Here is a 16,964-nt window from a genome sequence, read left to right as displayed (position 1 = left end):
TCAGATTTTTAGATCTACACATGAAAACAAAAGGTAGGAAATCAGCTATAATGAAAAGCAATTAAAAGATTAAAAGACCTAATAAATATGCAAATCAATAAAGAAAAACTAGGACTAACAATTTAGGTTAACTAAAACATCAGCTATTGGATTTAAGAAAACCTAAGCAGATATAGACCATGCAATGCTATAAGTACTCTACATACAAACTTGGAACGAACAAAGGGGAATAAAGGGAAATTCAAGATAAGAGAAGAAATCGCTTGAAAATCTCCCATGCAGACGCACCGACCTAGACAATAGACAAGGAGTTGATTGGTTTATTCTCTATTGCACTTATTTTTTTCTCAAACCAATCTATTATTGTTGTATTTATTATGCAGGAGAAGATTCAAATACACGAGAGGTAATGGCATATAGAGATTTTGCTTCAACACCTAGCATAGACACATAATGACTCAAAATATGTACGATGAGATGCAAAATAATTCTACAATTATACATTGACTATATGGGTAATCACGTGTGACTATATCTAAGGATTGTAATTTAAAGTTGAGGTCCATAATCCCATGAATTTTCCTGTCAGATTTAACCTGTTTGGATGGCACGTGAGAAATTATTTTTTGACTTTTGAAAGTCGAAAAGTCATAAATCAGTTTTAGTATCGGATTTCTCAAAATGATTTATAAAAGCCGAAAAGTTAACTTTTTATGAAGCAAAATAGTGTTGCCTTTAACTTCTGCTTGTTAACTTTTTGTGAAGAAAAATAGTGTTGCCTCTGATTTCTGCTTCTAATTTCTTCCGAAGAAGGAGAGGCCACTTGTTAGGGATTTTCCTCTCAATGTCGCATGTGTACAACAATTGATGCAAACCTTGTTGCCTGGCCTAACCCAACGATATTTAAGGCCATGCCAGGAACAGCAGTAGAAGAAGACTGATAAACTCGAATTGACTCGAGTCCTCCTTCACATTAATCCCGCCAATGCACAGAAAAGGGGTTTAAGCAAAACCTCTACACCAAATCGATCTTCATCCCGTCTTCTTACAAATTTCCACCTCATTCTCCCCAAATCTAAATCCCTAATTCTCATCTTCTCGGATTATTTCACTACTACTACCTCTTCTTCTTCTCAAATTATCAGTTTCTAGCAAAACCCTAGAAAAAAGTAAACCCTAAAAAGATGAGTTACGCGGCATTCAAGATGATGCATTGGCCAACAGGAATCGAGAACTGTGCATCTGGATTCATCACACATTCTGGTTTTGATTCAGCAGTACCACAAATTCCTTTGATTCAGAGTTATGATCTTGAACCAGTAGTGCAAGAGCGGAAAGGTGGAATCGGTCCTATACCTAACTTAGTTGTAACTTCTGCTAATATTCTCGAGGTGTATATTGTTCGAGTACATGAAGAAGATGATAGTAAAGGAACAAAGTCTTCTTCTCAGTTGGAACCGAAACGTGGTGGTTTCATGGCTGGATTATCTGGTGCTTCGCTTGAGCTCGTTTGTCATTACAAGTAAGTATGGTAGTTGATAGTTAATCGAAATATGACACTGTCAGGATTTTGTATGCTGCTGCCATAGAATTGAATACGAGACATAAATAGCAACTTAGGTCATTCTGGTTAAGTATAAGAGGTTAACATTTTAAATTATAAAGTATGATGACAGTTCATGGTAAGTGATAGTCTGCAATGAACGCGTAGAAATCAGAACAATGTGGACATTATTACTAAATTAGATGGTGCTGTTCGGGTGCACATTACTACTACTATATTAGATGGTGCTGTTTGTGTTTTTGAGTTGCTGTCTTACAGTTAGTAAATAATTTGCAAACCGTCTTTTTTTGCTTGTTTTTAGGCTGCAAGGTAATGTGGAAACAATGGCAGTTTTATCCAGGGGAGGTGATAAATCCAAGAGAAGAGATTCAATAATCTTAGCATTCGCAGATGCAAAAATCTCCGTGTTGGAATTTGACGATTCAATTGATGGACTTCGGACGAGGTGAGGTGGACTTTCACCATTTTTTTTTCGAGGACATGTATAACGGGGTTAAATGAATCAGTTTCTGTTAATATTTGGAGGTTTGAGTATTTCCTGTGAAGACAGTTAATTTTGAAACTCCTACTGGTCAGAATTCAATTTTTTGAGATGATCCTGCCTTTTATGTAAAATTAGGAGAAAGTATGTTCGTTTTTTTCCTTTCCAGATGCCATTTGAAAACCATTTGTGTTTGGAACCAACAAACTGAATACACCAGTAAGTATGCGATATTTGTTTCATTAAAGAAAAACTTTCAATTTTACCTGCAAGATTACTTTATCCCAGGTGTTGTATTCTAAATATATTTCTTCACTTTCTAAATTCCCTTCTAGCAGAAATCTCCCTTTTTTCAATTCCCTTCTAGCAGAAATCTCCCTTTCTCAAAATGTACCAACTGGACACCACTTGTAGACTACAGCTCTTTTGAAACTAGTAACTAAAGAAATAAAACCTCTTAACAAATTCATAATTTTCAGGAAATAGCAACTCTAATTTTTCTCTCACAAATAGACTTCTACATCCGAAATTACTCGGAGAGTAATTTATTTCTTTCTGTGTAAGCTTAGGTATTGGGTCATTCTTGCTTACTGAATTGTTTGCTCATAATAGCTAATCCATAGGTGTTATCGTTAAGCACGATTTTCTATTTAGTACAGTTCTATGCACTGCTTCGAGGGTCCCGAGTGGCAGTACTTGAGAAGAGGTCGAGAATCATTTGCTAGAGGTCCATTAGTAAAGGTGGATCCTCAGGGTCGCTGCAGTGGGGTTCTTGCGTTTGGACTAGAGATGATTATACTTAAAGCTGCACAGGTGCTTTCTCTTGATAACACATTTGCGTATACCATGTTCTTTTTCAAATTCACTTGAAATAAAAATAAATAGTAAAGTATATACAGTTAGTAGATGAATATTGAGCCCCATTTTAGATATTCCTAGGGAACCCTGATACAGTATCGTGGGGCTCAAATAACGGAAAACTATCTGTTAAAACTTGAGAATTTTCTACCTCTCTTGTAAAATTTTAGATTTAGATTTTCGGAAAGCTTTTTATTGAGTTGGAAGTTGTAACTGGTTAGTTTTGGATGTGCTGTTTGAGTTAATTGTATATCACACCCCACCCAATGCAAGGCTGATTCTTCATTATATGGGTCCCCACAAGGGATTGGTCATTGGTGTTACGTTGGGGTTTAATAACCTCTCACATATAGATTTAATTGCTTTTATTGGGTATTATTTCTATTTTCTTAAACTAGTCTCGTGTTATATTAGCTGAATCAAAGATTTTAAGCAAGTTTTTTACTGCATAGCTGATTTCTTAATATGTCTGACAATAGTGAGCTACCTTTATAACCTCAAGCAAGGATGAATTGTCATGTGTTCCTGCAGAAATATGTAAACTGATAAACAGAGAATCTAGTATCAGCAAACATGTTTCTGCTGGAAGCCTGGAACATATGATCAGTACTCCTTTTGATTGTATATCAAATACTGGCAGTCTGTTAAGTATCAGCAAATATGTAGCTACTTTCTCCTGTCTCATGGTACAAGTTTTCCCCTTTCTAGGTGTAAGCTGTAATTCTCTTCTCTATATAACTCGTATTTTTTCTCTAATTTTTTTGATGGTTATTAGGCTGGTTCTGGTTTAGGTGGAGACGATGATGTGAGCGGTTCTGGAGGTACAAAGTGTGCTCGTATAGAGTCATCATATGTGATAAGCTTGCGCGAGTTGGACATGAAGCACGTGAAAGATTTCGTATTTCTACATGGTGAGAACGAATAAGTGTTTCATTAAAAAGAGACTTTATTTTTCATCATTGTTTTTCCTACTTCTGTACTTAACTGCAATTGAAGTTGCACAGTATCAGTTAGTACGCTATTAAGCCTAGCTGCTCAAGTGAAGATAATATATTGCCGCCTTGTTCTGTGAAGTCATCTAGCCAGGTGGAAATAGTTTATATCCATGCGGAGATTACTTTATGAGATTCTTCTGAAATACTAATTGCCCCCTTGTTGTGTAGCCCTAAAAAAACGGAAGAAAATGTAACAGTAATTAGTAAAGCTTAAATAGTTTGGGTAAACATAATGTGTGAATATGTTGTTTATGTTTGCGATAATTCCATCGTGCTACTTGTTTTTGAGAGTGATATGTCCTTCATGCAAGTTCAACTATTCTTGCATCTTTTTGAGCGTGTCTTATTCATATTTAGGGTTATTTATATTATACTCATCTACAGGTGATTGTCGTATTTTTTAGTTTTAACATTGTCATGTTATTGGTGTAATATCCCATTTAACTGGTTCGTGTACTGTAGGATATATTGAGCCAACGATGGTCATCCTTCACGAAAGAGAGCTTACTTGGGCAGGACGTGTCTCCTGGAAGCATCACACATGCATGATTTGTGCTCTTAGTATTAATACTACTTCAAAGCAACATCCCCTCATATGGTCCGCTATTGTAAGTGCCTTGCCCAAAGGATGCCTATTTCATCATCTACGAAACAACTTACAAAATCCTCTTTATTCTTACTATTAACATGCATGCGCACTACATTATAAGTTATCAATTGATCACACTATCAACACATGATAAATTTTGTTTCTCTATGTACTTTAGTTGGCTTACCTTAATGTTAATGGCTATATCATAATTTCAAAACTTGCTACCCATAAAATATATTCAGGGAGTATAGGAGTACAGTTTTCGCAACTTAATTAAAAGAAGGTAGAAGTTGGCAAAATAGGTTTCATTACTGATTCAGTTTGTTTGATTTCTTACACTTAGGACAAGTTTCATGATTAAGTTTCGCTCCATTATATAACAGAAGCATATAACAAAAAATTACTACCTCAATCTTTTTTGTCGTTTCCCATTTTTGGCAGAATCTTCCGCACGATGCGTACAAACTTCTTGCAGTGCCTTCTAAAATGGGTGGAGTTCTTGTAATTAGTGCAAATGCTATACATTATCACAGTCAAGTAAGCTGTTATCTGGTTTGCTGGATTAGTCATTGATTGTTTTGTTAGCGACTGCAAGAAGTTTCAGTTTGCAAGACCAACATGCATTTGTACGTTTCAGATCAGTATATAATTGTTTTACTTCTTTTCTGCTTGTAGTTGACGTCTTGTGCCCTTGCCTTGAACCATTTCGCCGTTCCTGCTGATATGAGGTTTTCTTCCATTTCTTATGAAGGATTATGATCCACTCAATGTTTGCATTTCTTAAAGGGCTATTTGCACACTAAGATGATTAGCATTAGCATTTATTATAATGGGAACAGAAGAGCTGTATTCTTGTTTTAGCTTGGCCACAATAATCGGATGGTTAATCTCCCCACAATGTTAAACTTATCTTTAACTTGCTGAGTGCACTTTTACGAATAAATTAAGAGATTGTCTCAAACCTGCTAACTGGAAGATCCTATTACTGTTTCTTTTCAGTCAAGAATTGCCTCGATCAAGTTTTAGTGTCGAGCTTGATGCAGCCAATGCGACATGGTTATTGCCCGATGTGGCCATGCTTTCGACCAAAACAGGAGAACTACTATTGCTCACGTTGGTTTCCGATGGACGGTATGTTTCTGTGGGGTTGTTTACAGATTATCTTCAACCAAAAAGTCACTAAGAACTGAAGTATACCGATTTGCCAAACAAGCCCTGAGTACGAGGTGTCTGTTTCACAAGGATCATGCCTGTTCCCCTGGCAACACCTTCAACTTTCAAATAAATATTTGTACTCGCATACTAAAATTGCTTGTCTATATATGTAGAGCCGTGGTTAATAAATGTGTTTGTATTTTCCTTGTTCAGGGTTGTGCAAAGGCTGGAACTTTCAAAGTTTAGAGCTTCAGTTTTGACTTCGGTTGGCCGCATCTTTAACTCGTGAACAATTTTTCTTTTTTTCTCATATCAACGACTTCCTGTTATTCTCCTCCACAGCAATAGTATCCGACTGACCAATTTATCTGTTAATTGTACAGGGTATTGCTACAATTGGCAGCTCGTTCTTTTTCCTAGGTAGTCGTTTGGGAGATAGTATGCTTGTCCAATATACGTCTGGAGTGGGAACTGCCGCTTCAACTTCTGGTCATGTGAAGGAAGAGGTGAGCATTAGAATTCTGTAGCATTTCATGCTACTTCATTTTGTTAGAGAGCTGTAGACTTTAGTTGGAAAACTCTTTTGATTGAAAGTATTCTTGGCACTCTAGTGATGTATATTTTGCTCTTTCTACCAGCATACCATTTATTCTAAAGGTTCTCTGTCTACAGCTGCAACTTTCATATCTGAAGCTTTTATCATATACTATATCTCTACTATCAAAGTATTATTGGCACTCTAGTGATGTATGTTTTGCTCTTTCTCCCGGCATACCATTTATCTTGAAGTTTCTCTGTCTACAACTGCGACGTTTATATCTGATGCTTTTATTATAAACTATATCTCTACTATCAAAATGCACCACCACCACCACCACCATTTCACTTGTACAACAAATTGAATGTTCCTCTAGAATCTCCTCTAACTCATGTGTGGCAACACCTTATCAAATTAAAGATACTGTCATAGTGCTCTCTGTAATTGAATTTCCTGAAGGACTTAATTAGTAATGTTGCTAAAGCTCATTATACCCAGATAAATATTACTTTGCGGATTTTGGTAATGCTCTTGTTTTAGGTTTTCCTAAAAGATCAAAAGTTTTTAAGTGCGTGCTCGTAATGTGAAATTCAAATCAATCATATTACTCTTCAGTGGCTCCTGACATACGTAGGTCTGGCGACTGATGTGTTCTCTTGTGTGTGACAGGTTGGAGATATCGAAGGGGATGCTCCGTCAGCAAAGCGATTGCGCCTTGCATCCTCTGAAACCTTGCAGGATATTGCAAGTGGTGAGGAGCTATCGTTATTTAGTTCAGCTCCAAATATGTCTGAACTACCACAGGTTGTCTGAATTGTCATATCAGCTTCTTCATCTTCTCTGCCTTTAATTAGCTCAAAATTCTCTTTTGGCGGTACTTGCATTAACAATCTGATTTCGTCTCCACTTAGTTCTTCTAGTGTTAAACAATCTGAGAATTTGAAAATACGTGCACAGCAAGCAAATGTTATCTCGTTCAGATAGCTGTTTGTACAAATTTGTGTTACTTTTCGCTAATGGGTTGTCTTGCCTTTTGATCTGCACAGAAGAGCTTCTCATTTGCCGTGAGGGATTCATTGATTAATGTTGGTCCTTTGAAGGATTTCGCATATGGTTTGCGGATCAATGCTGACCCAAATGCAGTAGGGATTTCAAAACAGAGCAACTATGAACTGGTTGGTCTGCAGATGTTAATATGGTTTCTTAATTTTTTTTGTTTTGTTTTGTTTTGTTTTGTTTTGTTTTGTTTTGTTTTGTTTTGTTTTGTTTTGAGTAAGCTTAAATTCTGACCGTGCTTCAGTTTTCTATTGTTTCTTCTTAACCGAGAGTACTTCAGTTATTGTGAATTGATCAATTGATGTGATGTATCATTGGAACAAACAACTGCAACTTTATTGAATAAACTTTTGGATCAGCTAGAGACGTTTTTTAAAATTCTTTGAAGGATAACTTATTGGCAACCTTATAACATTAGTTAGCTAATGTTTTTAATTCTTCTCAGGTTTGCTGTTCTGGTCATGGGAAGAATGGTTCTCTTTGTGTCCTTCAACAGACAGTTCGCCCTGAGCTGATTACTGAGGTTTGCCTGGAGTTCTCTTTGAGGTTTAATTCGTCATATTCACCACACAGTGTGTTTGCCACTGGAATTTTTGTGTAGTTTCCTGCTAATCTTCAAATTAACTTACCATTGAAATCGGGAAGGATAGATATCTCTTATTTGAAAAAATTGAGCCACATGAATTGAATTGGAGGAACTGTAGATGTTCTAAGAAAAATAGCTGACCCTATGATGGTTGAGTTTATGAATCTGAACAATTTCTACTAAAGCATTTTTCTTCGAGGCAATAGAGTAAACCGTTGAAAACTAATTAAATCCTAAAATGCCGGTTCATTCAAATTCTGGTTTTGTTACTATCAAATGGCATCCGACATACGCTCTGCTTATTTACTACTTTCTGGTGAAACTTGGTTTTAAGTTGGTACTTGATTCGGGTGACATGCCTATGCTCCTTATGGCCCTGAGGGCTGAGGGTCCTGTTATGAATCTATTATGCATCATATTTATATGTAGTTCTACTGATCTATAACTAGTTTCTTTTTTCTTTTTTTTGTATACTGGAAAAAGGTTGAGCTGCCTGGTTGTAAAGGGATTTGGACAGTGTACCACAAAAGTACACGTGGTCATAATGCGGATTCTTCTAACGCATCATCCGCGGATGATGAGTATCATGCATATTTGATAATAAGTCTCCAGTCAAAAACAATGGTAAAATTTCATTCTTTGACATTTTTTTGTTACACTGGAAGAAATATTTCTGGCCATGCATGTTTGTTATTGCCTTCCTCATTTCCCTAATCACAGAATCGACTATATATATGTGATAGTTGCTTTATGTTGGACACAATAAGCAATAGTACTCAGAAAACGGGATGGATAAAGCTTACCAATGTTGAGCCATCTAAGCGTTTTATAGATGCATTAATTTCTAAGAAACAGTGATGGCAGTATTATCATTTTTTTTTTGCCCAAGTTCTTTGCTAGCAGCTTGTGGAACTTGGTTTGCTAGCATTATAAGTTAAAACTTAAAACTCTTGTAGATTTTGTATTTTTCGTTCCCTTTTATTTTGCTTTGTTTTCCTTTAACCATTTCCGTACCCATACAATTTAGGTTCTTGAGACAGCTGATACCCTGGGCGAGGTCACAGAAAGTGTTGGTTACTATATTAAAGGAAGTACTATCGCTGCAGGGAATTTGTTTGGAAGGTGAATGTTTCTCTGATCCCGTTCACCCTGTTTCAGCGTCACAGTAAATAAAGGAATTGTCTGTTACTATTTTACATTGAAATTTTTGTCTTTTATTTTATATTGGACTTTGCTTCTAACAGTTCCCCAGTAGCCAGAAATATTGGTAGGGAAAAACAAATATTTGTACATGGTATCAAGTTGCACGACACAATATTAAAGAGAAACACACAGCTCATAGTTTTGTTGACTAAGGGCTGTCTTGTGCACATGAAAATGAATTTCTACTTAGAATATTTGTAAATCACTTTGATGAGTTTCTCGACACAAGAGCAATGCCGTGTACTTTGGCTAGTGATAATGTTTATCATATGCTGGAACTGCTTGATGTTTGAGTGCTCGTGTGTAAACTGAGCTCCAGATATCATCATGTCTTGTGTCAATTAATTACACCATAGGGGAGCATCTAAACTTACTTCTGTATTCCGATCAGGCGACGTGTTATTCAGGTCTATGCTCGTGGAGCTCGCATTCTTGATGGATCTTACATGACTCAAGAGTTAAGCCTAGGAACTCCTCCTCCTGAATCAACACCAGCTTCTGAGAGTTCAGCTGTGCTGTCTGTTACTATAGCTGATCCGTACGTGTTGTTAAGAATGACTGATGGCAGTATCCAGCTTCTTGTTGGGGGTAAGGCATTCGACGTACTCTTGTGTTTTTGAGATAATCTAATGGCTGGCATTTAAATGTTGCATCCGTCGAGTTTCTTTCTGGCGTTGTACTGCCTAAACATTTTGATTGAGCAACATGCATTCTGGACGCGTATCAGTTTTAAGTAATGTTACATAAGAGGTATTTTCCCTTATTTCATGCCGTTTTCTTTCTATTTTCTTGTTCAGATCCATCCTCATGTACTGTGTCAGTTAGTGCGCCTTCATTATTTGACAGCTCTAAGAAGTGGATATCTGCGTGTACACTTTACCATGATAAGGGGCCTGAGCCATGGCTCCGTAAGACAAGCACGGATGCTTGGCTTTCAACAGGAGTGGGTGAGGCCATCGATGGCACTGATGGCGCAATGCATGACCAGGGTGATATTTATTGCGTGGTTTGTTACGAAAGTGGTACCCTTGAAATATTTGATGTTCCTACTTTTAACTGTGTTTTTTCTGTGGATAAATTCATCTCTGGAAAATCCCACCTAGTTGATACCTTTACTGGGGTGATGTCTAACGATCCCCAGAAAAACAAAAATAAAAACTCAGAAGACATAAAAGTGATGAAAGAAGATGCTCAGAACATGAAGGTTGTGGAGTTAGCCATGCAGAAGTGGTCGGGTCAGCATACCCGCCCATTTCTTTTTGGAATGTTAACTGATGGCACAATGCTCTGCTACCATGCTTACCTGTACGAAGGGCAAGACAACACGCCTAAGATTGAAGAAGCAGTGTCATCAGAAAGTTCTGTTAACCTTAGCAGTAACAGTACATCCAGACTGAGGAATTTGAGATTTGCTCGTGTTCCACTGGAAACTTATACAAGGCAAGAGTCCTCTTCTACGGGCCCAAGCCAAAGGATGACCATGTTTAAGAATGTTGGGGGTTATCAGGGTTTATTTCTTTCTGGGTCAAGACCAGCTTGGTTTATGGTCTGCAGGGAACGGCTTCGAATCCACCCACAAGTGAGCAATTCTTTTTTCTTTTCTTTTTTTTCCTTTTTTTTTAATATGAAAAATTAGAAATGGCTAAGAGCAGTCGGCATCCAACCATCTTACAGATGATGTTTTTAACAATATTGTATTTCTCATATGACACAAAATACTCCTACTCCCGCCGAAACTAAGTTTTTTCTGTTTCCACTTCCTTCGGAGATTTTGGTTGGTTAAAATATCACTGTAGTGTATGGCAAGCAAAATAAACAAGTACTTCCCCTAATTCTATTTGCTGGATGCAGCTTTGTGACGGATCTGTCGTGGCATTTACTGTTCTTCACAATGTAAATTGCAATCATGGTCTCATATATGTCACATCCCAGGTATATATAACAATTCGACTTTCACCTGTGCAATTCATGCTTTGCGAGAAGCGTTAACACTCTAATGTATTGAACAACTTCTTACTTAAATCTTCGCCGTCATCATTCTTTTAGGGTTTTCTCAAAATTTGCCAACTGCCATCTATATTGAGCTACGATAACTATTGGCCTGTCCAAAAGGTTTGTGGCTTCTAGTTCTTCTTTTCTTTTTCCTTCCTTTTATCAGTCCGTGTCTTATTTAGCCCTTTGAAAGTGATCATTGTTCTTACTAATAAATGTTTGCATTTATCAGATTCCTCTAAGGGGCACTCCACATCAAGTTACCTATTTTTCAGAGAAGAATTTGTATCCGCTTATAGTTTCTATTCCTGTGAGTAGATTCTCATGAACCCTAATTTGTATCCGCTTATTTGAAGAAATCTTAATTGTTTTTTCTCCATAGGCTGTAGGATAGTTGAGAGAATGTAACTAAAGTTAAGGCTTATATGTGTGAAGTCAAAGTCTGCAAGTGGTAGCGTTACACCAAATCAAGTCCTAGATCACCTTTTTGAGGTTTATTGAAAACTTAATTTCCTGTTGCAGGTTGCCAAGCCATTGAATCAAGTCCTTTCGTCTCTGGTTGATCTAGATGCCAGTAATCAAACCGAGCATGATAATATAGGCCCTGACGAGCTTCAGAAAAGCTACACAATAGAAGAGTTCGAGGTTCGGATTTTAGAACCAGAGAAGTCTGGTGGTCCGTGGCAAACAAGAGCTACAATCCCGATGCAAAATTCTGAAAATGCACTAACTGTTCGAATGGTTACCTTATTTGTAAGTTTTCCTGCCTATACTTTGCAAAATGTGCCTCCTTTTCTTACTGGATATTGTTTGATTATTCAGCAATATCTTTTCTCGTTTTTTTTTCCACATCTAATTTTAGTAACACTATATATATAACTTCACCTTTCATCTCAGAATACCACAACAAAAGAAAATGAAACGCTTATGGCTGTCGGGACAGCATATGTGCAAGGAGAGGATGTAGCTGCAAGAGGACGAATTCTTTTGTATTCTATTGGACATAATGCTGAGAATTCTCAAATTTTGGTATCGGTCTGGATAACTTACTTCTACTGAATTAGTCCATGGCTTACTTTATGTATTTTTTTTGGGTTTATTATCGTTAGAAATTCATTCCTAAACTTCTTCTCCAGGTCACGGAGGTCTACTCGAAGGAATTGAAAGGGGCTATATCTGCTTTGGCATCACTGCAGGGTCATCTATTGCTTGCGTCTGGTCCAAAGGTCATCTTACACAAGTGGACTGGTACCGAGTTGAATGGTGTTGCATTTCATGATACCCCTCCTCTGCATGTTGTAAGCTTGAATATAGTAAGTCTACTTCTCTTATATATCATTTTAGGCGTAGGTAGCTTCTGTTCATGGTTACGTTGGGCTTTAGTGTTTGGTTTGGTTTCTTCTCTACTGGTCTGAACCTACTGTTGAGTTTCTGAGATAGTAATTCTGGCATCAGTTCTAAAGGATAATTGATATATATTTATTGTTGACCACTGATAGGTAAGCACTTTATTCGTAGTACAACTACTTCGTCCTGGTCCTCTAGAGTCCATTTCATGTGCATTTGGTTTTTCGAAACCTTAATCATTACTTCGCACATCTTACCTTGTATCTTGCAAGTCATAACTGCCCTTTTCTTGGCTGCTTTGACAATATCCCATTCTTGATCAAAAGGATTCGGCTTTTTTCTTGAGCCACTGCAGTGCTAATCTTTTAATCTATAGAGAAATTCATCTTATAAATAAATTCTTAAATTTTCATTTTTTGCCGTTATTTAATATAATTATTTATTGTGCACTTTCATGTGACAGCATGCCTTGATGGTCATATTAAATGCTTTGCAATTTGCAGGTTAAAAACTTTATCCTAATAGGAGATATTCACAAAAGCATATACTTTCTAAGCTGGAAGGAGCAAGGGGCTCAATTGAACTTGCTAGCCAAGGATTTTGGCACACTCGATTGTTTCAGCACTGAGTTTTTGATTGATGGATCTACTCTAAGTCTCGTGGTAACAGATGAGCAGAAAAACATCCAGGTAAGCACATGCTTCTTTTACCATATTATTACAAGTAATGACTGCACCAAAAATAAATGTTTGTCTAAGCAAAATTGCCTTGTTCGCTTTGTGTTTTTTCTTTGATTCATACATCTTGATTTTGTCAAATCGGATCCCTCGAAATAGAAAGGAAAACAGAAGGTTCGTTAGTCATAATAGGTGAGTCATGAAGTGAATGTTGAGCTTACAGTTACGAATTGCGAATGTAAAAAGGTACCAATGTGCCTATTACAAAGACAATTCGAGTCCCATGTTAGCGTAGCTTGGGGAAATGCTATGTTGGAACGAAACTTCTATATATGTCTAATTTTAGAAGTTTTTATTTGCCAAAGAGAATAGTTTCCGAGAAGACTGACTTTATATGTGTGTGTATATGTGCACGCTCATGTGTAAATTATTAGAATAGTGTTTCAGACATACAGTAAAGATGTTAATCAAGTCAGAGTCTGATTTATAGATCTTTTAGCGAAGCTTCATTCATATTTAAGTGTTTTTTATTTGATTATTTGATCAGGATGTCGAAGTTAAACAAAACTTGAAATGAAATTTCTTCATGTTTCTTTTGGAAATAACTCGTTAATGAGGATATCCAGAAAGAGTTTAAGAGTACCTTTCTCCGTTTCTTGACCTTTGAATTCAAACATTTATGACCAGAAATAGGATTATCGACGGTGCCCGCTATCTGAGCTTTTTAGAATAATGACATGCTAAAGTAACCATGAATTAATAAGCTTAACCCAGTTTTGGTAGGAAATTTTACAGGGATACTCTGTTATGATCTTTTCTTTGGAAGAATGTAATATGTATTGATACTGTATGATCATGCATTGACACCTTTTTTATTTGGATCCCTGAATAATATTAGATAAAGGTTGGGAATCGGTTCCCCATTGAACAAGAGAAGTTAGCTAAAAACGAAATTGTAGAAATTGGGAGTCGATGTAGGCTTCACCATGCAGGAGAAATTAGTGTTAGAGACAGGGCACATTTTCTGATGGTTACTGATTTTGCGAAACTTGATATGAAAACTTAGTGAACTATATAGACATATCCTGTGACTGTGAGTTTATCATCCAAGAATAATACTGTAATATACGGAAGAGTAAATGCAATGGTTGTGAGTAACTTCCAACAAGGTATATGATTTAAGAGGGCCTTGCAGGCCTAAGCTGATAATCACTATAGGTCAAGTCCATTAGCAAATGACAATTATTACTTCTGGAGTTACTGTGTTTGTCTGACTCACTAATGTGTTTTTCCTATATTCATATACCGGTTTTCCACTACAGATCTTTTATTATGCACCAAAGATGTCTGAGAGTTGGAAAGGGCAGAAGCTGCTATCTAGAGCTGAGTTTCATATAGGTGCCCACGTGACAAAGTTCTTGAGGTTGCAGATGCTTCCTGCTTCTGATCGAACTGGTGCTACTACAGGCTCGGGAAGGTTTGCCCTATTATTTGGTACCCTTGATGGAAGTATAGGTTGTGTTGCACCCCTTGATGAGCTCAACTTCCGCCGGCTACAGACCCTACAGAGAAGGCTTGTTGATGCAGTTCCTCATATGGGTGGCCTGAACCCTAAAGCTTTTCGACAGTTCCACTCAAAAGGGAGAGCCCATAAGCCTGGCCCTGACAATATGATAGACTGCGAGCTGCTCAGCCAGTAAGTTTCCACACTTTGCCATTTAGCATGTTCAGTTTTCCGATTTAAACCGAAGACCTTAGTGTACAAATTGTTAATTTGTGTGATTTGGACTCATCAGTTTATGCCCACTTAAGACTGACTCGGCGCTCTGTAACATGAAGATGAACAAGCACTGGTTTTACCATCTCATTGAAATATCAGTTTAAATTGAAACCTGCCAAATATTCAAAATTCTGAATTTCACAAGCATGTCCATGTAAGCCCGTTAGAGCTGGTATATGCATTGTGATCGTCAGGGTTGCACATGGATCCCCTCTATAGTCATACCTTTGTCTAATAGTGTAATCTTTTTGGGTTAGGGGGTTCTTATCTTAGTATAGGAATGAAAAACTTGAAATCGACTATTTCGATTATAGTTCTGTGGGAGACAGTATCTGCTTGTCAGTTTGCTTTTTATTTGGCTCACAGACCCTCATTATCTGGATTTGCTCAAGCTCTAGCAGTTTGATCTTCTTGATTAAGCTGTTGTAAACAGTTGTGCAGATTCGTCTGTGATGCACCAACAGCCTCTTTGCTATTCGAATTGAGTGATTGGCCCTTCCTTTAAAACAAGCTGAATCATCAGGAGATGAACCTGTTGGGAAATCATGTCAAATGATCTCTATATGGTTACAGTATTATGTTCCTCAAAAATGCTGCATCTAGGGTTATTTGTATGATTTAGTTCCAGCTAATGTACGATTAGAGACTTAAATGTTTCTAGTACTTCGTGCAGCTCCTACGAATACAGATATATGACTCCTGATTTCATTTCTCCCTTTTTAATTAAGTATCGAGGGTCTCAAACAAGGGAGATACTCATACTTAGGCATATCTTTTTCTTCTCTGCCGCAAGAACCCCTCAAGTATTTTGCATTAGAATTTGATTGTCCAGTTGATGGTGTATTTGTATGATATTCTGTTTTCCCCTCAGTTACGAGATGCTAGCATTGGAGGACCAATTGGAGATAGCTCACCAGATTGGGACTACACGTATGCAGATCCTGACCAACTTGAATGACCTATCTCTTGGAACAAGTTTCTTATGAGGGAAAGCAAGGTTTGATTGTTGACAGTATCAGCTGTAACGAATGTAAATTTTACCCCCTGTAATACCCACTTTTGGCTTTGTCAGAGCTAAGCTGTATATGAACGTAAGAAGTCCCAAGCTTTTCAATGCAAGTATATTCTATGCTTTATCATATTTGGTTGAAAGAGATCAGATCAGAGCTCCTAACTTAACGGTGGGTTTCACTATAGTGTAGCATAAAGCTTTTCTATCCTGTTATATCTCTTATTCATAAACTGGAATGTGTATCATTTGTTGAAGACCATTTAATGAGCCTTGTTAGGTCTGTAAACTGTGGATTCTTTTATTCTCATTCATTGTCGTCAAGGTTTATAGTTGGCATGAGCCAGATTAATAAACCTCAAGAAGTAATTTTGCCAAGTCCTTGTGTTTTTATTTCATGAGTGGTTAGTGCAATTATTTACAGGTGTTGGATTTTTCAGGGATGGATCTTGGGGAGATCTTGTTATCTTGAAATTTAGTTCTTAAAAGTTTCCTACTTTTGTTTGGTAGCTCAAATATGCTAATCTCTGTAGCCTGCCCTAAATTATTTCAAGTTCCATGAAAAAAACATAACAAGGAATGGGCTGCTGATTTCTCCAAGCTGTTTCTCTTGGAAGAAAAAGATAAATCATGTTTTTTTCCAACTTGTACCAGGCTGTGTATATTATCTATACACAGATGAAGATGTATATTATTATGCAACATGATTTAGGGCTGTGGTAGAATGTGGACACTAGAATGACACAAGGGTCGTACAGTCTTGGCTTCTGACAGATCTCGTGTATAATGGGACCCGAAATGGCTTTCCCACATTCTGACCCCTCAATTTAAGCTGGGTCATTTGAGAACTTTTGGGTAGTGAAGATGATCCTTGTGGATAGAGCGTTAGTGTAAACTTATCATTTCTTTCCCACTGTCCTTAAACAAGTGTGATTGAAAGCCGAAGTAAAAGAAATGAATGTGTTTTCGTTTGACCTAAATCTTTGACCCATAATTGACTGAAGTCCTAGGGCCCATTTACTGTACTGAGGTTCTGGAGGAGTTTGTAAGATAAACTCTGTATTAGTCTTTTGTGGTCAATATAAGTCTGGGGTATTCTTACAGAAACTGGACAAATTTACTGAAGTCCCA

General features: G+C 37.2%; 1 protein-coding gene across 3 annotated transcripts; it reads left to right on the top strand.

Moving 5' to 3' along the window:
- Positions 1-951: 951 nt before the first annotated feature.
- On the top strand, positions 952-16,211 carry LOC113304725 (cleavage and polyadenylation specificity factor subunit 1-like). 3 transcript variants are annotated; one of them, XM_026553868.1, is made up of 26 exons: positions 952-1,522; positions 1,866-2,009; positions 2,705-2,858; positions 3,679-3,814; positions 4,361-4,506; positions 4,932-5,027; positions 5,166-5,218; positions 5,490-5,621; positions 5,859-5,910; positions 6,029-6,151; positions 6,853-6,987; positions 7,230-7,358; positions 7,685-7,762; positions 8,309-8,449; positions 8,853-8,947; positions 9,420-9,616; positions 9,826-10,607; positions 10,880-10,960; positions 11,075-11,140; positions 11,253-11,330; positions 11,543-11,773; positions 11,918-12,049; positions 12,157-12,333; positions 12,871-13,056; positions 14,367-14,740; positions 15,696-16,211. In XM_026553868.1, exons 1-26 carry the CDS (start codon positions 1,185-1,187, stop codon positions 15,808-15,810), a joined length of 4,371 nt encoding a protein of 1,456 aa, XP_026409653.1. In that variant the 5' UTR covers positions 952-1,184; the 3' UTR covers positions 15,811-16,211. The 3 variants fall into 3 exon arrangements, with proteins under 3 accessions (XP_026409653.1, XP_026409652.1, XP_026409654.1); XM_026553867.1 differs by having other exon boundaries at positions 11,918-12,055; XM_026553869.1 differs by lacking the exons at positions 952-1,522; positions 1,866-2,009 and having other exon boundaries at positions 2,729-2,858; positions 3,695-3,814; positions 11,918-12,055.
- The last annotated feature ends 753 nt before the right edge of the window (positions 16,212-16,964 follow it).

The sequence above is a fragment of the Papaver somniferum genome, chromosome 8 (assembly GCF_003573695.1).
Source record: "Papaver somniferum cultivar HN1 chromosome 8, ASM357369v1, whole genome shotgun sequence".
NCBI lineage: Eukaryota > Viridiplantae > Streptophyta > Magnoliopsida > Ranunculales > Papaveraceae > Papaver > Papaver somniferum.
This window is presented reverse-complemented; position numbering and strand designations above follow the sequence as displayed.